This window comes from Atractosteus spatula, chromosome 6, assembly GCF_055471065.1.
Source record: "Atractosteus spatula isolate fAtrSpa1 chromosome 6, fAtrSpa1.hap1, whole genome shotgun sequence".
NCBI lineage: Eukaryota > Metazoa > Chordata > Actinopteri > Semionotiformes > Lepisosteidae > Atractosteus > Atractosteus spatula.
This window is the reverse complement of record NC_142711.1, coordinates 5,853,074-5,876,268: the sequence shown is the minus strand read 5'-3', so window position 1 is coordinate 5,876,268 and position 23,195 is coordinate 5,853,074. Positions and strand designations below refer to the sequence as shown.

The 23,195-nt window shown below is 38.6% G+C and overlaps 1 protein-coding gene across 5 annotated transcripts in view; it reads right to left on the bottom strand.

The window, feature by feature from the left end:
- The window catches only part of LOC148831729 (sickle tail protein homolog), a 279,568-nt gene that overhangs the window by 98,268 nt on the left and 158,105 nt on the right, over positions 1–23,195 (bottom strand). For 4 of the 5 annotated variants that reach the window (XM_088918250.1, XM_088918248.1, XM_088918249.1 and 1 more), the window contains exon 2: positions 4,622–4,902. In XM_088918250.1, coding sequence (XP_088774376.1) covers positions 4,622–4,902 — 281 coding nt within the window. Of the gene's footprint in view, positions 1–4,621; positions 4,903–13,000; positions 13,327–23,195 lie in introns of those variants that run through there. The other variant, XM_088918251.1, reaches the window with a different exon arrangement.

The following is a 23,195-nucleotide window of genomic DNA, read 5'->3' as shown; positions in this document are numbered from 1 at the left end:
CTCCAGTAAGCACCCTGATTGCCTCTGAGCCTTTAAACACCGAAAGCTAAAGTCTACAATCCAGTTCCTCATACTCCCTCCCTGCCCTTGGGGAACACGTGCTGCTCTTTTCAATGTCTTAGTTATGAACTTACTGAACTTTGCCAAATATTCAATGCTAAAAAGCACCTGAAATGTAAAGTCAATTAAAACCTTGTCTGAGAAGGACTGTCTGTGAGCACATGTCAGTATGATTCTAGATAGCAGGGGTAGCATGTCTTTCTGCTCTTTTGCCTCAGCACAATGAGTTTCTTGAATCTGCTGAAGCAATAAAGTGGAATGGAAGCTTTCACTCATTCAGAGAGCACTGCGGTGTTCTGCTAGAAATCACGTTACTCTTCTCCACTCTGCAACTATCTTCTTCTGGTGAGCTGCTTTCTGGTTGGCAAGAATCAAAACTTCAGAGTTTATCACTCAAGAGCAGGCTGACAGCCTCTTTAAATCCACTGGAAATGGGCGCAACTCCACTTAATCACCTTTTGATTAAAAATGCTCAAATTTATAACAATTAATTTTATTTAATTCAAAATGCCATTCAAAGCCTCAAGACAAATGAGATGTATTAATTATGTGAAGAGGGTGGAGTGGGGAGCTGTGCCAGTGTGTGATGGGTACAAAGGAACAAGTAAAGTTAATTCCATGATGAGAAATACAGTGTACAGGAAATGATTCATAAGACAAAATACAATACTTTAATTTACGTTGTTTAATTTCTTTGGAGGCTGGATGCCTGGTGTTATGAACACTGCAAACTTTATAAAACGTTTTGCTGGGTGGAGTCTGAGTGCAGTTGTTGAGTGAAGAAAGAGTGTAGTTTTTTTTGTCAGTTGACAGTTTTCCTTACACAAGATGACACTTGTGAGAAAAGAACTAGAAGAACAGGAAACCCCTTTAGACGTGCATTTTTTATAGGTGACAAAGACATAATGATTTACTGTAAAACAACCATACCCAACACCCACAAGCAGAGTAACAGGCAGATTCATTCAACGTACAGCCCACATTTATTTATTTGTGAAGATTTGTTTACGTCTTCAGTATTTCAAAAGATGATAAGAAAGATTTCAACAACTTAGATGGATTAATTCTAGTTTTGTGTCTTAAGGGTTGCAGTAAAATTACAAAAGAAATGACAAAACACCATCAACAGCAGGTACCTTGTTAAATAAGGTACAGTAATGCTATAGTTCCTGGTTATAGACAGGTTATCCACAGGACACCTTTTCAATTGAGCAATTGTTCAGTATATACAGTAATAAAAGGTCAAATGCATATTTTTCATGTACACAAAGTTCCATTTTCTTTTTAAGAATGATACTGTTGAAAAAATAACTATATAGTTAGAAAAGATCTCACACGTTCCTCTGAACAGACACATCCTAATTCTCCTAGACCTAAGTGTGTTACGCCACGCCCCTGGAGGAACTGGCATTCCACCTCACATTCCAGCACAGTTCCCAGTTAGCCCTTTTCCCCAGCCTGTTTGATGCTGCCTCACACTCTTCCCGGTGCTCAGTATTAGGGTTTTCCTGGCTACTCTCAGTCTCGTTGTTATTCACTACTTGGTTTTTGGCTTCCTGACCCTGGTTTGTTCTCTGTCTACGTCTCCTGGTTTCGGTTTTTGGTACTTTTGCTCTCGTTCTGGTTTTGACTCTCGGCTCCCTTACGGATTACGGCTCCTCCTCTGGTTATTTGTACTTTAGCACCGGCTAGTTTACCTACAGCTTTCTGACCTCGGATTGTTCTTTCGACTTCGCCTTTTGGAGTATGCCCTGGTTTTCTGCATAGGGTCCTCACTACTAATTCCTAACAAAGTGCAGCTCTTGACTTTGTTAATCATGGCATTTTACACTCCTATCCTGAGACTGTATTTTTGGGGTCTCTGACATCTCTCTTCGTTGAGTTGACTTTTGACCCTAATTTCTCATTGCAGTCATGACACTTTAAAGTAGCAATTAATATTTGTTATATACGCAATGTACTGAGCACATTCAAAACAAAAAGAAATAAATATAACTAATCTGAAAGAAAAAAGGAAACGTCATGATTCCACAGGAATTCAAACCCTCTTCTGTGGCAAATCTAAAATTATTTAATGTGTGCAATAAAGGTGGTTCATTTCAGAATTCATATACGAGGTAAGGTCCTCTGTGAGGTCATGCATTTCTAGCAAAGATTCAATCATGAAGACCAAGTTGCTTTCAAAACAAAGCAGGGATAAAGTTGTATAAAGACACAGATCAGGGGAGAGGTATACAAACATTTCAAAGACTCTTAATATTGTGTTGGGCATGTAAAGTCGATCATTAAGGTTTGGAAAGATCCTAGACACTGCCTAGATCAAGATACGAGGGCTAGGAGGAAACTGGTTAGGGTCACTATGAGGCCAATGGTGACTTTGGAGGCGTTACAGAATTTAGTGGGATAAAATGTCAATGGCTCAATAATATGCAAGTCCCCCTACAAAGCTAGCCTGTGCAGCAGAGTGGAAAACCCAGCGGTGACACTACAGATGTGTCCAAACGTGGTCAGACAATGCAATATTGGTCTCAATTCATAGAACCACAGTGCATTACGCATTGAACACTGTAATATTCTTAAAATACTCGGAAAGGACCTAAGCAAGATGGCAGCTGACCTATCAAAAGAAGGGCCTTAACCAACAATACAATTGGAAACAGGCGAGCTCTATTAGGTAGGACAAAATATAAAGGACCCAGAAGGAATCAGCGGTGAGGAAGCCAGTAGGTGGATGAAAGAAGCAGGAAGTCAGAAGCAGGAAGTCGGAAGCAGGAAGCAGGAAGCAGGAAGCAGGAAGTGTTGGGTGGTAACTAAAATTTGTATTGAACTTGAACTTGATCTTAAGGAATAACGGACTGGTACGAAACAGACAGTGGTTTACGGATTGTGATTCAGGACTGGTGTGGTAACTTCCCTAAACGGTGACTGACAAAGAACGAAAACAGACAACGATTTACGGATTGTGATTCAAGACAAGTGCGGGAACTTTTATAAATAGTGAAAGCGTGGACAGGAGAGTGGAGTCGGAGGTGAAAACAGAGAGTATTGAAAAGAAGCTCTGCGGTGTACGTAACTCTGACATTTTTTCTTGATTCAAAGTGTTCGGTCCCCCTGTGACATTACAACACCATCCCTCCTTGCAAGCACGATGGTGGCAGCATTATTTATATTTCTGCTTCTTATCAGGAGAAACTAGAAAGCTTATTGAGACTGATGGAAATGTAGACGGAGCAAAGTACTGGTGAATGTTAGAAGAAATCCTGCTTCAGACCTAAAACAGGGAATACAATCTCAGCTTAAAGAAGGACAATGACCCAAAGCAGAAGGTCAAAGCTGCACTGGAATGGTTTAACCATAAGAAACCAAATGTCCTTGAGTGACCCAGTCAAAGTTCTGACATACATTTTACTGAAAGTCCCCGTCCATAAGCAATCACTAAAGCAACGTGAGAGATTTTAAGAAAGACTGCCACAAAGAATGGACAAAGATTGCACCAAACTGGCGTACAAAGCTGGCAGAGACTTATCCAAAAAGACTTTTGCGTGTAATTTCTGTCAAAGGTGCTTCCACCAGATAGAGTTCATGGGTCTCAATACTTCTGAAATCAAGACATTTCACTTTTTTATTTCTATGGTTTTTGCTGACATTTGCTGTATATCATTTTACCCTTAAAAGTCTTTCATTTTGAGTATTCAGGTTTGGAACAAAATATTAAGATTAAAAGGGCATATGCATCATTCTTTCACAACAATTGGACACCAGATACAGGGTCTGAATATTTTTGCTAGGCACTGTGTATAGCTATTCCATAGACGTATTTAATAATTTCCTAAGGCAATTATCCTGTCTGCCTTGAGTGGAAAAAAAAGCAAAATGAAAACCTCATATTTCCACATATAAATGTGATTGAAATATTTTTGAAAAAGCACCAAACCAAGCAAATCAGGAAACATTCAGACAATCCTGCAGCAGTGGATGGCGAACTGGCCCCGAATCGCTCTAAGAAATTTAGTACGGATTTGATAACTTTTCCTGTTTTGAGAAACATGAAATGTGAATTACTCTCTTTACTTAGGTGTATTTTTCCTCAGCTTTAAAGTGATATGACAGAAAAAAAGTCACTGCAGACCTTCATGTGACCTACTTCATCAACTGAGCCAGCAAACGTATTTTATGGATATTTCCTTTTAATTGCCTGAGCGGGAGTTTTAATCCAGTATTTGAAGAATCACAATAGTTGCTCTTCTACAATTCACGGTCCTTTAATGTTCACGAAAAACACTGCGGAAAAACCACTGTAGGGTTTTATGAGACAGCCTGTGAATAGTCCAAACCCCAGTGCTTTAGATCCTTTTCAACAGACGTGTAAAACAAAATCATATGCAGTACGTGCACACTTCTCACAATTCAAGATTCGTGCAACTGGATGGTGTTTTATCACTTATGTGGAGTTTGGTTTGTTACAGCTGGCGTTTACTGCGGTTTACACACAGTGAACTGTGCTCTCCTGCTTGCACTTCCCGATTCTGTCTTCCTGTGTTTCAGGCTGGGTCCACCCTACCTGTTCTCTGAGCCGCTCCTGGTGCCCCATGATGGCCGACGCATGGTGTGGGTACTTCTGCTTCAGGTGCTCCAAGAAGGCCTCTCTCTTCTTGTCCATGTCCGAGGGCTGCATTCCGAGAATCTCTCTGGAGCTCCTGGGGCCTCCTACAGTGTGTCTTCTTGGGATGTTCCTGGAAGGCTTCGAGTCTGTCCGGTTACTCCCATTACCTGCGCCCTGTTTTTTGCTAAGGTGCTCTGCATCCTCTGGCGATGTCACTCTCAGGTTGCTTTTCCCTTGTTCTGCAAACGAGATTTCATAGGAAAAAACATGAGCCAAAGATTCCCCTTGGCACCTCCAGATACAGTACCATATGTTGATATACCACCAATGTCACACGACACATTTCAGGCAGCTACCTCAGGAAAAAAATCTAAGTTTGTTATGAAAAAAACTGAATTAAAAAAAATGTAGTATTTTGTACACAACTAAAATTAACAGAAATTCCTGTTAATACACTGCCTAGTAGTGTGGGTTCTTACGTATATGCATTTCTAATGAGAATGATGCTCTTGGAAATGTCAAACAAATGCTTACGCTGGTTTAAAACGTGTGTTCGTACAGTAGCAGACCAAGGCTGTGTTGACATGCCAGTTTGGAGCCCAAGCAGCCCCAGTACAGTATGAGATTGTGTGCAAGTCAAAAAAGACATTGAACTCCACTAAGAACTTACACAGCAAAAGACGGAGCACAAAAAGGAGTCGCTGGCAATAACACCTGCCAGTTCGTCATCCAGCCAGCCTTTTAAAAATGAATTAGACAGGGATAATTCAGACGTGTTACTCTGGGCTGTTTTCCAATGATGGTTTCCTACCTAATTAATCAATTTGACATTTAATTACTTTAATTACTCTCCCCGTCATTGGACAGAAAGAAGCTCTATTTAGAATGTTTTTAATTGACTGTAACTGAATGGTTTTCTTTTATAAACATATTTGAATGCTTATCCTTACTGGGGTAGGAGAAGTGTCTCTTGGAAACATAAATGTAAAAACACAGAATGTTGGGGCATATTTAACTCATTATCAAGCTGATTCTCAATTCCAGTAATGCTCTTGGTAATTTTACAGTGTGGCAGAGACATCTTCCTTTTACTTTTCAGGATGTCATATTTAACAATACAATACCAATCCTTTAAGCTCAAACACTTAATTTGAGAAACAAATTCCATATTTGAAGACACTTTGAAGTATGTTTGAAATGCTGATCAATGTGCTATCTTTCAGATGTGATGGAAAGTTTGAACACTAATTGTACCATTTTTCACAGAAGTTCAATTGCAGGTAATAGATACTGTATCTAAAGGACGTGAAAAAAAAAACTGTTGTCCCCTATCTTTCCTGAGAAGTGCTATCTACATTGAAACATTTTCATACTTTAACAGTTGCACACAACACCAAATTTCTATGAGAAGAAAAGGTGACAACTAGAAAATAACTTCTGTTACTAAGTTAAATTATTGCTGTATTTCAACCAGAACATGAGTCAATTTTCTCATATCAAAGTGTCACAAGTTCCATCCTTCCTTTGCTTTACAGTATATTATGTTCTCCATTAAGACATGCAAAACCCCTCTCCCTAGACCTCTCTTCTCAGAGGTCTCAACTGCACTTCACGTATGGTGACATAGAAATGAAAGTTACAATCAACCACACAAGCTGTGCGTGAAAGAAAATAAAACGTAAAGAAGAGAAATGATCTGCAACGTTTCATCCGAAACCAAGCTGCACAGCCTCCTTGAATTTAGCACTTAAAGTTAAAAAAAACATACAAACCAAATGGGCTAGTGATATTCTTTGAGGCAGCATTGCACTAAGATCATTTTTATTATTTATTAATAATATATTAATATACAGTATACTCATAATTTATTTTATTATTATTATTTTATTTTTCTTATATTATGAGTTTATGTACAAGGCTCATAAACCCTCTACAATTAAAGATTTCAAAAGTGAGTCCTGGAAAATGCTGAGATGACAAAACCACGCACACCCTATCAGTGTCATCTGTGATCAATGTAATCTGAAAGCAATACATTCACACAAAGGGAATCTAGAGTTGAAAAGTTATTAATGTCACAGAGGAAAAGTATAACAAAAGAATGTGCAGACCTGCAAAATTTACATTTAGTGTCCTTATCTTGTGTAATTGTACAAGTTTCCCAGTATGTCTGTACATTTTACCTATGAGTTGATTACACAATAATATGAATAAAATAATAAAGGCAACCTTACATCTATGCATGCATGCAAAAGTAAACAAAAACACCTGCTAAGAAAAGAAATTACATTTAAATTTACAATAAACTTTATTGTAATAAAACATTTCCTGCTTTTTGACTCAGTCACCAATCCTAAAACATCCTAACCTTTTAAAATAATTACTGAACATGATTGTGATGCAGTTTAAAAATTCACTGCCCTGATATTTGATAAGGTGATGTAATTTGTGAAGAACAATGTTTCATACCATATTATAGATTCTGAGAGAGGTCGGAGTATTCTATATTTTAGTCACCCATTCACTCAAAAAGATAATTTAACATGACAGCAAATTAATCTAAGCAAAAAGATAAAAACATTATCTCTGAGAAACTGTCATACTGTACTCATGGTAGCTTTCAAATAAGACTTTAGGCTGCACTTTAATTTTTATCTATCAAAAGCTGACATCTCTAATTTTGTTTATACTGTCTGCTTTGGTTCTTGTTTAAATTACTTAGGATATCAAGGCCCTGAAAGAAAACAGAATCAACCACTACAGTCATTTACAATGTCTTGTAAGATACGTACTGTACAGTGGAAATTATTTTTTCCTTCCGGAAACACGCTACAAAGTTTAAACAACCTCTTAACCACACCGATATCTGCACAGTATAGCAACATCCTCTTGATGGGAATGTTTTCTGGAAACTGCTGGGCTCAACTTCCAGTAAAGTGTAAAACTGTGTCATGTGATAATACTTTTTTTTTGTCAAAACAATGGGAGAAAGACTCAGTTATGCATTTAAAGGATTTAGAGCTTATATTAATAGGATTTTTTTAGACACTAAGGAAATGATAAATAAATAAGTACATAATCTGTGAAATGCTTGGAATAACAGAGCATGAGGAAAATAACTTTGGAAAACACAGATTACCATAACCTACTAGGGGTGTGAAGCTCTGTGTCCTTTAAAGTCTGCTTTAGCGGGTTTTACAGCGGTTAATTTCAGAAATAGATCTCAGAGCTTAATGCATTATACAGATGTATGCCCTCAGATGGGAATATCTTAAAGAAAAATACATACATTTTGTATTTTGTTCTGAACATTGGGCTGTAGAGCAGAAGGTTTTATGAACACAAAATCATCATTCAGAATAATTGAAAAACAAAAGGTTATACATGAGGGAAATGCATAATGTAGCCATTCCATGAAAAGGTTTCTGAAAGAAAAATTAAATTCAAAATATAGAAAGTATAGAATATATATGTACTATCCTCCTGAGTTCACAAGATAACTCCAAACAGGAGTTTGTGGGAGGAGGCGTCCCTGATATAAGCTGTACAGTACTGAGGAACAGAGGACTAGTATTCCAGAGAGGGCAGGAGTCACATGCTCTCTTGTCCATTTGATGCTAAAGAAACTCTCTAGGCTGTAATATAGACTTGACCTTTACCAGTTAAAATCACTTCATTCACTTCACTTTCAGAGAAATCAATTCAACAAATGTAAAAAGCAGATCACGGTCACCTGGGTTTTGTAACACCCCATACAGTACATGGTGGAATTCAAATTGCGTTTTAAATGCCTCTTGGTATACGCATGTACTGTATATACACCCCCCCCCCCCCACTGAACAATGTGCTGGGCCTCTTGGAGCAGCAAGACAGCCGTGACAGAATGTACGTCTCAAGATTTCGACGTGCTTGAAATGCAGTCTGGTTTCATTCTTCCGTCTCAAATCACTTTCAGCTGAGCTTGTGACAAAGGTAATAAATAATCTGTCAGACTGAAATGCACATTCCACTGGCTCTTCCACTTTACAACAGGACTGATGTCTGCAACTTGTTCTGGTCAGGAAAAGTGATAGCAGACTTGTTCTGTGACTCAAACCACCCACTCACGGCCTGCCACTGAGCGTGTATTCATCTGACTGGAGATCCTGCAGCTGTAGCCAGAGTGTGTATACATGGGCTGTTTATCAACAGTATCGCTATAACACCAGAGTTTACAAATGCTGTGAGATGACTGCAATATACAATACAATATACTTGTGAAAATGTACGTTTGCTATCTTTTTCATGCTCCTTTTTGGCTTTTGAGTATGAAAAACAAATTCCATGATGGCACGTGATATTGGCAAATTCTATGATGGCATGGAAAGAAATGATCCCTGGTGAATCGGCGCCTGGGAAAGTGGTGTTTGTGCACACAACAGGCACATAGGTTCACATGCTTTAAGAAGTAAAGCAATAATTGAAATGGCTCTTCAGTTAAACTTCTGCATGCAAACAGCCAAAATCCTCAAATTACAAACCTGCTGTGATGCACTGTTGACTTAGATATTATTTGACTGAACAAGTCCTTTCCAGTTTCACAAAAATTCTCTGTGGTCAGACTGAGCATGAGATCACTCTGTGCACTGCAGAGTCGCAATTACACTGATTAGTAGAACACTGGTTCCTGGGCTGAAACAAAGTAATATAACAGCGTCCTCAGTTTAAGAAGTTACAAAATTGAATTTTGTATTACCGATACCACAAGGCTAAAGTGTTAAACAGCAGCCGAACCAGATTCTGGTGATAATCAGAGATAGTCCTTAATGCCTATACTGTATCTCTCCATATTTGGTCTGTGGAGTCTGAGGGGCTCTTCAGGAGCTGTGGGAATTGCATTCCCTAGTTAACCACACGATAATTACAGGTGGTGTCAATAGTGGCCTGCACTGAGTATATACAAGGGTTCAGCAAATAGATTAAATTGTCAGTTATAGAGCCCAATAAAACAAGAGTTGCGACAGCTTGAATGAAAAGTAAAAACCTTTTGAACCTGAACATTGAATTGAATTGAAGGAAACTGCAGACTGAGTGTTTTTCCTCTGGGGGTGGTTAGGTAGTTTTGCATGGAGCAAGCTAGCAGGTTCCTTCTCTGGGAGTACATTCTTTTTGTTTTAGGACATTCCTGGCCTGCTTCTTGCAAGGGCTGGTGCTGGGATAGGTTGTAGGCAGTTTTCAAAATTCCTTTGAAGAAGTGAAACGCTAGATCCTTCACTTTAAGTAACAGCAGCACGCAAATTCTCCCATACTCTTGAGGAAAAAACAAGAAAAGGCCCACGTACAGTGACCACCAACCCCAGGAGTCCCAATACATTTGTATGAGAATAGAAAAACATCTGTATGCAATCTACTTACATTAAGTATCGGTAAGTATTGGGACACATTCAATTTAATTAATTGACTTTAAGTAAATTTTAGAGTGTAAACGTCAGTAAGTGGTTGCATACCCTTTTGAGGCAGTAACTGCATGAAGTCTGTGACCCATATGAAATGCTCAATTAGATATAAATCTGAAGACTGACAAACAGTAGCCAGTCTAAGATTTTAAAATTTTCTTTTCGCCTAATGAACTCCTTAGGGGCTGTCCTGTATGGCTGCCCTGTATGTTTTGGGTCATTGTCATGCTGCTATGGTAAAGCACCAGTCAATAAGTATGGAAGCATTTTCTTCTACATAATCAAACCAAAAGCTTATGCAGACCCCGTAATACATTCTGCTGCTACTGTCTTTAATGGTATATTCAATAAAAATGAGTGAGCTCTTTCCAGAGGCACCATGCAGGAGATTAGCATCACCATGCTTCATGTAGAAGTGGTTTCTTTGAAGCATCAGAAGTTCCTTTCTGACCTCCTCATTTGAACCCTTCATGAAGGTTTATCAAGGTCCCATCTGTCCATAAAACAGTGTGAGCTTTGGTCCAAATCTTTCTTGAATCATATACTATCTACAACGTTTCGGCTGTGGAGCCTTCTTCAGGTGTGAGGGTTGCTCACACCTGAAGAAGGCTCCACGGCTGAAATGTTGTGTTTTCTTTCTTCTCTTTTCAGCTGGAATAAACCTATTACTTGTTCCTTTGCAGCCTATGCATGCTGACGCAGCTACCCACCTGAACATATACTATATACTATAATATTAAACTATAATTAAAAAAATTATAAACCCTTTTTTATTTTTTAATTTAATTGTTATTCTTTAAGCACAAAAGTGTAAAATACAATGTTCCTACTGTGATTACCTTGTAACTCTTAACAAAATTGTTTAAAATGATCTATTCTGATTTCTGTGGAAATCTGTGTAATATCGACTCTCTGTGAAACTGTTTGATATTTTTATATTGCTCAGTCCTGACGGGAGTCTGTATAAACTAATGTATACTGACATTGCATATATATAAATTTCAGCAAATGCTTACGTATTTCAATTAACTATAAGCACCACTCTGGCAGCATGAAGAAGTGCTTAGGGTCTAGGGCTCTGGATCAGAAAGTCATAGGATCAACTCCTACATCAGATGCTGCTGTTGTATGCTGCCTTGTATCTCTCACTGACAGTGGCTCCACTAAGGGCTGTGCTCTGTAAACAAGCACTCACCATTGTGTTATTAAAAAGAGAATTTGTTACCAATTGACCTGTGCTGTATTTTAGTACTGTATTGTAAAGAATTTTGTAATGAATATTGTAAAATATTTATACTGTATTGTAAAGAATGTGATAGATGGACAAAATGTGTAGAGAGCATACTTGGTGTGACTGCCCTAGCTGAGGGAATGGCAAATGCCCAAAGCCCCCTCAGTACCGTGAGGAATGAGCCAGGGAGCTGCTCCAAGGGTGTAGCTTGGGAGTCCGAGGAGGATGCGAGGGAGAAGGGTGAAATTAAGTCCAAGATGCAAGATATATATGTGTAGGAGAATGGGAGTGGGCATTCCAAAGTTCTATAACTCAGTTTTTTCCCCTAGCCAGACACTTTTCGCTTTTCGATTCCACAATAACATCTGCATTACAATGTCACAGTTACTTTCTCCACATTTGCATGAAAAACATATTTAAGGCCTATAAAATTGAACTGCGGTGATTAAAATCAAGTTGTATGAGAGGACTGGTTAAATAAAGTTGCTTCATTTTTTCCAACATATGGAAAGTTACAGAGTTGTCTAAAGTTACAGAGAAATAAAGTACTTCCTTTAAGGTTTCTGAGAAGGGGCACATGTTTATTTAAATACAAAAGGGGCATGACTGGATACTAAACTCTTATAACATAAGTAGTTCAAAAGTAAATTGAATTGCAAGTAAAGGCAAGCCAGAACTATTTAGCAGTTTATTCACCTTCAGTATTGTGATGGACCTAGCAGCATAACCATATCACAAAACCTCTGTTCAATCTGATAGGATTTAGACTGTTTCAGAATCCTTATCTGGAACACACCCAGGAAAAAGTTAGCTGCAGGTATTCAAATCAAGATTAGGTTTACTTGCAAAGCTTCGATGGTATGGGAAAAACTACTCAAAGAGGCATTAATTTAAAAGTGATTGTGCACTTAATTGAATGAGCATTCCAGACACATTACATGCTCTCAGACATACCATAAAACCTTTTGCAATATGTACTAACCAGCACTTTAACTGCTCAAAATTTCCCACAGTCGCCAAGCCTGGTGATAGACCATGCCATCACACAGATAATCTGCTTTTTTAAGAAAGTCCTTATTATTACAGTACAGTACATATAAAAATCTATGCTAGATACAGTATATGACACAAATATGAACTTTACAGACGGAGGGTTACAAAAACAAAATGTAAAGTGACTTCAGATATCCATTGTTCCTGTGCTATCTGTGAGATTACACCACAACACAGTTTGTATTGCACCAAAGCACAGCACCCAGTTTATCTGAGAACATCCCAGACGAAAAGTACTTTGCTAAACCATAGTCTCAGGGTTTCCTATTATGTGCTATAATGCATGTTACTGATCCTTAAAAAAGCTGCGTAAAGGGAATGAAGAAATAAAAGAGCTCATTAGACACCGAGTTATATTCCCCCTTTTTGCCTTTAAGTAAATGCTGGCCAGAGTCATATTACATCCTCCATCACACTGGGTGACATACACATACCAGGCAGCGGGCACTAAAAAAATACCTTTCCCCGGATTAGCATTGCAGGATAGCAGGCACAATTTCAGACCTATTTTTAACAGCCACACATTCTATAGCCTCTCACGTGGATATGGGGTTAAACAAGCGTAAGGAAATAAAATCAACTGCTTCTGTGGCCAGTTTTAATCTTTAAATCGCTTACCTTCAGCATGCCAGCTGTGTGAACAACAGCCACTTTCTTCGCCCGCTGAGTCTTCATCCATTTTCTTCTAAACAAGATCAGAACAGCAAGCGAGAGAAAGGAAGGGAAAGCCCTGCATTTGCAGAGTTCGAATTCCAATCTGCCTTTGCGAAAAAAGGTTTAAAAGAGCCTAACCCCACACAGAGTCCTCTGGGGATTTGAAAAGTAAGCTGCATACCACAGCCGTGACTGTCTTCCATTGAGAAGGAATTGCCCACAGCGCTGGAACTGTGAGCAGTGCTTTTAGACTCGGGCTAAAATGGTCTCTGAGCTGCACCAAGAGGCCCAACAGGTGTCAGCCTGTGCAGGACACACCAGGCGAGCCTGATCACTTCTTTTTCAGCTGCTGTTCAATACACCCAAGACTGCAGGGTGGCTTGACTTCAGCCTTGACTAACATGCATTTCACATCTGCGTTTCTTATACATTAGGTCCTTCCAAAAACGCATGGCAAAGAGCTGCTGAACTGGGAAGTGTCCCATATATACCGTAAATGCGCCGCCGCTGTAGGAAAGCAGAATGTTTACAATAATTATCATAAATATATGAAGGAAGAAATGATGTGGGGTTGTAAATAAATAACTTAAAGGTTTCCCTTCAGTGTGATTGAAGTCCCTTCTGCTGGACACCAAACCTGATTTTCCAAGCTAACACAGCCTTTCTTATTACTCTGGATTCTTTGGGATTTGCATGGTGGTTGCCTTTATGTGGGTTAGAAATGTTTTATGGTATTGTTTTTAATTTGTAACATTGGTGATTCCCCAACCCTTTACAGAAAAGCATTCTTAACCCAGAGAGTACTATTGTATATCCTTGTGATTTGTGGATTGCAAAATACATTATCCGCCATCATTCTTTTCTATTTAGAAAATTACAATCAACTTCTTAAGAATTTAGTCAACATTTACATTTAGAATAGGTTTCCAAGTGATATATATTTAGCTCAAGTCAGATTTTACTTACATGCCTTGCAGGGCATGAAATTATGTGCTGCTACTAATCACCCACAAGATCAGAATGCAACGAATAAACACATTTAAATAAAAACAAATAAATGAACAAAGGATGAAACACATAATTAATTCTACAACCGTGCAAAAACTGAACAAATGGGATACAACTGTGAAATTAAAAAGTCTCAAAATACTCCATTTAGAAGGATGTAGTAAATGCAACAGATTAAATTTCTTTATGTGATTAGTGAAAACATTTAAAAAATCACGTTCTGCAATACTTGTGATCATGGAGGAAATCCAAGTATTTGATTGCATTCATAATTAACAACCTTCTGCTTTCCGGGCTTAGGCCAGAATGTTTTTAATAAAAATACTTTCAGAACATAGTTTCACTGGAACTCTGCCCGAAATCCCAGGTGTCCAAAACAATAGGAGGGGAAAATATTGCTCCAAAATAGATTGCTAGATTCACAGGAAAAATGCTTTATACCTAATTATTTAAGTAGGAAATATATGTTATAACTGAAGAGAATATTAAAAATAAAGGACAAACAGAGGTTAATTCCACATTGAAAAGCAGAAAGAAAAACAGTTTCACCTGCTGCACTCACGCATAAAGAAGGCTCAATGGCTGAAAGGTTGTGCTTTTTCTCTCTGCTTTTCAGCATGAAATTAACCTCTATTGTTCCACTTCCTGCTTCCACACAGATGCTGCTCCTCACTCATCAGCACTGTTAAAATAATACTGTACTCTACACTGGGTGAATGAGCCGAGGTGTTAAGGCAGGCAGAGCGTTCTTTTGAGGTTTGGAGGAAAATCGAAAACATCCTTGAACACAGGTCTCCAGGTTAATAAAAAAGAATTAAAGCAATACTAGTGTGAACAGCAGACAAATGTGTTTAGATTTGGCCTTAGAAAATACCTTAAAATTCCCTTCCTGAGAGTATTTCTTTCAGAAACAACTGGAATGATGCACTGTACATACAGTATGGAATCACAGCTTTAACTACCCAGTGTCTGCTGGTATTAAGTTTATTATGATTTCTAACCTACTTTAAACCTGCTTTCTATGAAGCCGAGTTCACCTGCTGGTCAGACGGCAAACACATTTCAATTCATTCAGTTCTGGCTTAATTAAAAACAGAATCCAACCTTTCCAGAGATTATAGCCGAAACACTGTAACCCACAGGCAAACTAAATGTACCCATGTTCAATAAAAAAGCCACAGAGAAACAAAGCAGAAAACATTAAATGCTGAACATAAAACTTACTGCTCTCTGTTAAAGTGATTTTTATCACATTAATTTATTACAATTTTACATATACAATTCTTCCTAGTATACAAAGGCAGTAATCACATCACTTTGTGCTAACTTATTTTTCAATTAAATATACTTTTAGACATTTAACTGAAGATTATTTGGATTTTGAGACAATCTGCCACAGTTTGCAGAGGAGCATAAAACTCTTCAAAGACCTGAACTGATAGACATTCTTTATATAGACATACATTTATTTTAATCTTTCAACTTTAATGGGAAGAGTTTAGTCTGTGAGTAATGTCTTGCAGCTGTGTGTGTACTTGGTTTTGCTATCTTGGATTGAACCATCTTGCCCTGATGACTACAGCATGAGAACCACCTTCACTTTCAAAAACTTGCAAGAGATATATTTATATATAAAGAGAGATTTTATAGAAATGTAGCTATGCCAGCTATTATTATGAGATGTTTATCCCAGCTGCTGCATATAATTTGCAGAAACAGATTTTATGATAGGCAAATGCCTGACAGTGTATCTACATGTTATTCATCAGTTTATTGAAGACAATTTTAGTGTTTTTATACTACACAAAACACTTAAATTGACATTTCTACATAAAATTCCAATTGCTCGTGTGGTTGAAGATCAGATGGGTTATTAGCCTAAAAGGTCTGTGAAAAAACATTATTCTTTTTTTCAAAGGAAACTCTGACCTGGGCTTTGAAACATCTTCCATACAGTACGTGTATTTAGATGTTGAGTTTATTAAAGGTTACAACAGGATATAAGAGGGTATTTTCACAGCTAAGTACACTTTGCCAGAAAACTGTAATTTAAAAAGAGCTGAATGGTAAGCTGTTTCTCATTTCTTTCTCAGCCTTCTAAGAAAATAATTCTTTCTGCCTCAGCCTTTCCCCAAATATGTCTCACAAATTGTTTTAGGCATATAAAAATATCAAACAATTAACTCTTCACTGATATATTTCTGAACGTGCTGTATAGAGTTTTCTTTGCATTTTGTACTCAAAGGAATGCCTCAAAAAAGTGTTCTAAGCTTTAAAAAAATGACAAAATTGTTAAATGACCAACAAGTTACGGTTCCTAAAACATTGCATATATTGGGATTCATAAATATCAGTACTACAGAGCTCATGCTTGTTCTGTCTTCATTACAATGTCGTTCAAAGTAGCTAATTTCTGGGGAACATATCCAAGTTTCAAAGTGAATTAAGCACAGTCACAAATATTTGTGGTTACAAAATATATAAAAAGAAAGAACCATACAAGAGTCTGACGTACAAACTGGAAGAAAGCTGATGTGCACAGACCCGATCTTTTGTCGTGTTCTACTTCACCTCACAAAACTGTTCTTTTCCCCCGTCAGTAATTGGTGTTTTGATGAAGACCTGAGGGGATGACTTCAGCAAGGCTTTGAGAAATTCAAACAGATTGCCTGTCATTGCTTTGGCGTGGGAGGATTAGATAAGTGACTAAGCAGCATGTCCATTCTTATGCGATTCTTGAGAGCGATGTTCCTATTCAGGACTGCTCACCGGGGATCCTTTTGTTGGTTTGTGGGCTAAAGACATCTCAGAAACACATATTCATCAGCCTCCAAGTGCCCAGCAAAAGTGTTACCATTCTCAAAGGTTCTAGGACAATGACCTGTAGTTTTAAGGTTCAAAATTGTCCTGAAAGGGTGATATTGAATTTTTTTTCTTTCTAAGACTGTTCTATTTAGAAAGTAACGATTTCCACTCAGATGCTTGAGCCATTTTAATTAACGTATAATTAAGTAATAGTTCATACCCCAAGGGAGGGGTATGTGCCTAGGTAGTGCAGGAACAGTAACAAACTGCCACATGTGTGAGTGTGCAAGTAGCACTCGCTGGCCTCTGCAGTTCTATGTGTGAGGGGGGATTGCCAATAGAAGAGGTTTTAAGAATTGGAATGAGTGGGCCTCTCTATATGATCTGACTTTAAGAAATTGGAGCAGAATTTCTCTTATCCCATAAGTGGAAGATACTTAAATATTTTCTTAAAGATTTTGACAATTATGTTGTCAAAAGACGGGCAGTAATGATCAGGGTTAGAGGTAAAATCGCGGTGTCCCCTGGTTTTGCCTCAAACTGTCAATTTCAGGTCTAATTAAAAATAGATTCTAGCTTGGCAGATGGCCCAAGCTTCTGAAGATCCAATTGGCTTTCGGGCAAATTGGAAATAAATGTACATAAGCCATTAAAAACTCCCTCTAACTCTCTCTCCCAGAACAGCTTGAAAGAGAAATCCCATTCTCTTTCAGGCTGCTTCTAACTCAAGCTATGAAACAATGATTGCTGAGATCCTTACACAACATACTGTAGTCAAGTAGTCTTGGCAAAGGTATTAGTGAGTATGATGTCAAACAAGGTTGACTGAAATGGTGACAGAAGCAGTTCTTACTGATCAGTTCTTACTGTAGCAGTGTTTGATACAGTATTGTTCCCAGCGGAGTCTGTTCAGTATAAATTGATCACCTATTCAGAGCTGTTCAGACACAAAGAAAGAAGCAATTGCTTAAATTAAAAAGTGAGACAGTATAACATTAGTACGCTGATGTTGGAAGAATACCCTTGACGCTGGTTGTTTTTGAAAACAACAACTGAGTGGAAAAACAGACAAACAAAAGACTGAATTATAGGCAAGATTTAGCATTAATGATTAAACTAGAAACTGAAAACTGTCAGACACAGGAGTCCCTTGGCAACTCTTGAACTTTTAGTACAAAATCAATATGCACAAAACAAATCGCATTCTTTTAGGTACTCTTCAGTATTAAAAAGAGATATTTTAACCAAGCATCTGAAGGAACTATCGCATCTGGAGTATTGGTATGCCCTGTGAAGGACTGACGTCCTGTCCACGGCGTGTCCTGCCGTGTGCCCGTTGCTTGCTGGGATGGACTGCATCCTGCATCTCCCCTGTGACCCTGAACTGGATACAGCAGTGAGAAAATGGATGGATCTGGTGTACAGTTCAAAGACTATTAGTTGATCAAGTTTAAGAGGCTGGCTACACATGTTAAGGTGAAGAAAGCCTCGACTATTTAAATTTATGCAGGCCATTACCACCCAAAAATTCGTAAGGCGCTTGCAGGGGTGCTGACAAGCCCAAATGCCACCCATTACCCCAAGTTGTTATTTGAAACCCAGTGGCTGAACTGCTTGAGCAATTGAGGGGGTCAGGGGTCAGATAAACAATGCGGTGTCAAACCTCCTGTTTGCTTTCAGTAAAAAGTTCACTTCCTGGCTCATTATAAAGATGGACAAAGCAAAACCTTTCGCTGACGTGGAAACGAGCACAGAGCTCAAGCACAGAAAACAAAATTGCCCTGCAAGCTGCTGTTGTTACACAGCTTCAGTGTTAAATGAACTACATGGAGGTGATATAATGGAATTAAAATCTGACTTATTTCATGAAATATTCAGTAACTATATTTTGTTGTCTGCAGGACAAGTTACCCAACAGAGACAGAACTACTGCAGTATAGACGACCAGTAAAACACCATGGAAAAGCAAACTGTGTGAAAAACACACAATCCAAAGGCCAGAAATCAAAACAGAGGGCTGAAGACTGATGTGCCTACATGATGTCTGAATGATGACTTCCTTGGGTAACGTATGTATACTGTAGGTAAGAGAGCAGTGACCAGTGTAATCCAAACTGTCTGCACCATACAAGCTACATGACCTTTGCAGTAAAAAATAGCTGTTCAACAGGAGCAACAGGATTCAACAATAAGAAATATTATGGAAAACCGGAGGCAGGTACAAAATTAAGATTTTCCGGATTAGTACGTCTCCGTCTCCACACCCTCAAAGGACACGGAGTGGTAAAGTGATTCAGGAGAAAAACCCGAAACAGCTCATCAGAATAAGATCAGCAGTCCTGGTAAAAGTTGAAAGTCTGTCATATAGGAAACACTGAGCAGGAGCTTAATTAATAAAGCTGCTTTGTGCAGTACCCCCAGTGTTAAATCCAGAAAGTTAACACAATGTTAAAGGCTTTTATAGAATTAATAAAAACAAATCATATGTGCTCTAAAATTGTAAGAAAAAAATGGCTTACATTTAATGACCTTTGTTGTCTTAGAGTCCCAGTTTCTTCTTCCTTTATGTAACAGGGCTCCAGGAAAACTCCCTGCTGTATCAGTCAGCAGAGTGGGAGAGAGAAGGCAGGAAACTGGCCTGGGGATGGGCAGGCCATGTCCCGAAAGGTCAGAGGTCACCAATCCAGACAAGCACTGTCGTATCCATCAGCAGAGTTTTTTTGTCAGACTGCAGTGGTCATTCAGGGTTAACATATTGACCTCTAGGAGACCAAATCGCTGTCTTCAAATGGGGTGACTGAGAGACTGGTGGCCTTATTCACTGATACCGGTTTGCCCTTGATGGCCCAGACAGATGAAGATGTGTGTGGAGATGACATGGTGAGAATTGAGCTGACTATTGTGTTGTTCAACACAACCAGCGGGTTGGTAGTAGTGTGTTGAGATGCAGAGGAATCTCCTTTAATGTAAGAATGTCTTTGTACAAGTTGCAACCTTATTGATATGTTTTTCATTGACAAAGTCCTGGGACTGTTCTATTTCTTCTAACCCGTCTAGAAGTATTGGTTTTCCAACAGGACAAGGCAAAACTACACAGTCCTACAGTTCCCATGACTTTAAAAAGCATGTGATTGTTATGGTCAAGACCATAACTAGGTAGGATTTTTCTCCTGACTCAGTCCAATGGAAATCTGTTAGACTGACTCCCCAGTGTCGCTAACAGGATACAACTGCAGCTTGCCAGCCTTCACCAGCTGGGTGTACCGATACAGGAAGAGTGATGGAACATTACCCTAGACAAAAACTTGCTTCAGATGTAAACCTATGACAAAGTTTAATTTTCATCAGGACGATGGCCCAAAGCACATGGCCAAAGCTACACTGGAGTGGCTTAACAAGAAGAAACTGTCTTTCAGTGGCCCAGTCAAAGTCCTGACTTCCATCCAACAGAAAATCGGTAGCAAGACTAGCAAATTGCTATCCATCAGCTATCTACAGTACCTACCACTCTGACAGAGCTTAAACTGACTTGCAAAGAAGAATGGGTGACAATTGCACCATCCCAATGATACCAAAGTTGGTAGAGAGCCAAAAAGACTTGTAGCTGTTATTGCTGCCAAAGGCACATTCACCACACAGTGATTTAGGGGGTATGCAGTATGTAAAGTAGTTTTTGATTTATCTTTGCAGCTGACATTTAACTTCTTTAATAGAAGTATTCATTGCAGCCTTCAAGTTTTGATTAACAATATTAATTTATAAAAATGTGTCTATATCATTTGTAATAAACAAAACGGGAGATCGTGAAAACATTTGCAGTGCACTTTATTTGTTGCTGTTGTCTTTTTAACCATGCACCAGAAATATTTGATTTTAACATGTTTGTTAAAAAGCAGAATTGGTTCAACTCGTTTTTACAGCTAGACTGGCTACTGTGCTCCTGGTATAAAGTAGGGAGAATAAGAACAGTCTTCTAACACCACAGTACTTCACAGGAGAGTAAACACATCTCCCACTAACGTAGCTGTTAGCTTTCAAGCTTAGAACTTAAAACTCTTTACACAGGGACACTACTATGGCCTGGTTGTCCTTCATTGTTTCACATTCTTCTTGTCTGTTACTTATCACACCGAAGAAACATTGGGCAGGAAGAAAAAAAAAAATTCCTTTGGTGCTTCAGGATCCAGGCTGTGTTTTGTCAATGAAAGGCTAAATCCACTCTTTGTCTGCTGCCACCACCCTGATGCCAAAACACAAACACACTTAAGCAGTGAGAGTTAAAAATGAACGAAAACTCGAACATGTCCTTGATAAACATATTGCCAATTCCCATATGGAACACAGAAAGTCATGGAATGGCCATATAAAACACTTTGTCTAAACATTAAAAAAATCTGAGCTGTTGACATAAGTACTGAAGGTCCACCTCAGATCCACCCATTAGCTGTAGTATATTCCCTGTAGTATTGGTTTCTAGCTTCCTGCCAAAGAAACACATTTCCGTTTAGGAAACCACCAGACATGTGGGAAGCCCCTGTGAATTCTGCACCATGAACTTATACCCTCGGCCACATGGTCAACCTTTTCCTCACTCTTCCCAAAAGTCCTGCGCGGCCATCAGCCTCATGTCGTAGGAAATCCAGTGATTGCTTCCACATTTTTCCAGCACACGGTTGCACGTTTTAAGCCGAGCAGTTAACAGGATATCCACTAGTCTTCATCAGGATACCGTTATTTGATTAGGCATTGTTACAACTTCTCAAGTTTCCACATAAATACGATTGGGAGACAGAGCTAAAGACCAAGACTGGACTGTTTGTGTTGCTGCCCGGTGACCTTTTGTACACTTTGTTTGTTTTTTGCGTTTACCTAGTTTTGTCAGCAAGACATTCATTATGGTTTCACTCTCAAACCCTTTAGTCTTTAAACCCATGGTGGGCAGGGCCTGTTAAAATGAGTAAGGGAGTCTGAACTTTTAAAACCATAAATAAAAGGCATCTTTCTGCTCTAAATATCTTATTGGCATTATTTAATGTAGGTTCTGCTTTTTTCTGCTCAAATATTATGAAAACTTGCTAGTTTTTTAAACTTGAAATTATACACCTTTTACTTCAGAGGAACTTCAAACGTTACTTTCCACTACTAATGCCTGTGAAATGAAAGTCGAATTAGAAATGATTTCAGGGAAGGTCCAGGATAATCCATGCTCAAATTAGCCACTGAGCTCTTTGCTTTGGTGCAGTGAAGAAGAGCTCAAGGATAGGATAACAACATCATTATTACACGGTTATAGTAAATTCCTTATGAAAAGTTCCTGCATTTGAAACTAAAGCTGTCAAAGCATTTGGGCATGACGATTATATTTTAATTTGAAAGTGCTTTGGAATTCATGTTTAGCCGAGCCAGGAAGTGAGAATTTCACGTTGTCCCTGGTTGACTCAAGACAAGGACAGACTGCTCTGCAGGCACGGTACGGCCACCTGTGGCAGAACAGGTAGCTTTCATAGGATCTGTCCCTCATTTTTTCTGCTTTCCTTTCTCTGTATCAGAGGAACTGCAACCTAAAATAAACACAGTTCTCCAAACATTAGCAAAGCAAGAAGAGGCCATTCAGCCAATGTAGTTTATTTGGTTGCAGATAAAAGATCTCAGCGTCTCATCCATTTTCTGAAGGAGACCGGGGTATTAATAATGCTGCACTCCAAACGACCCTTTGTGTGATAAAGGGCCTCCCGTTCTCAGTCTTTAACCTACTTCCTCTTGGTCTCCATTTGTGTCCTTTATAAAAAGCAACTCTAAAAAAAAAGTGGATACCGATAGGAGTGATGTAGATTTTGTCTGAGGCAAATTTGTGGGTGGCAAGCAATTTCCAAAGATGTAAGGAAATAAACAAACATGCTACACTGACACAGCAATACACAATAACAATACAATATCCATTTTTCAAAACATCTCAAAACACTACTGTACTCAAAACTACATGCAAAAAACACAGAACAACGTTTTAAAAAGACTGCATTATACAATAACCAAAGGAAGTCAAGAGTAAAACCAAATTATATGGCAAAAAGTATAGTAAAAAGAGATGTATAAGAGTTTTAAAGACGCCCTCTGTCACAGAGTCTCTAGAATCTCTGAACTTGGGTAATGAGTTCCAAAACCATAGATTTGCGCGGGAGAAGGTTTTGTTGCCCATTGTGTGGACCCTGGTCTTAGGCAGAATAAGGAGTCTTGTATCCACAGATCTGAAATTAAGTGTTCATTTAATTAAGACTATATTCATACAATAAGTCTTTACAGTAGCCGAGTGCTGAGTGAGTAAAAATCAGTTTTAAAAAGTGACCAC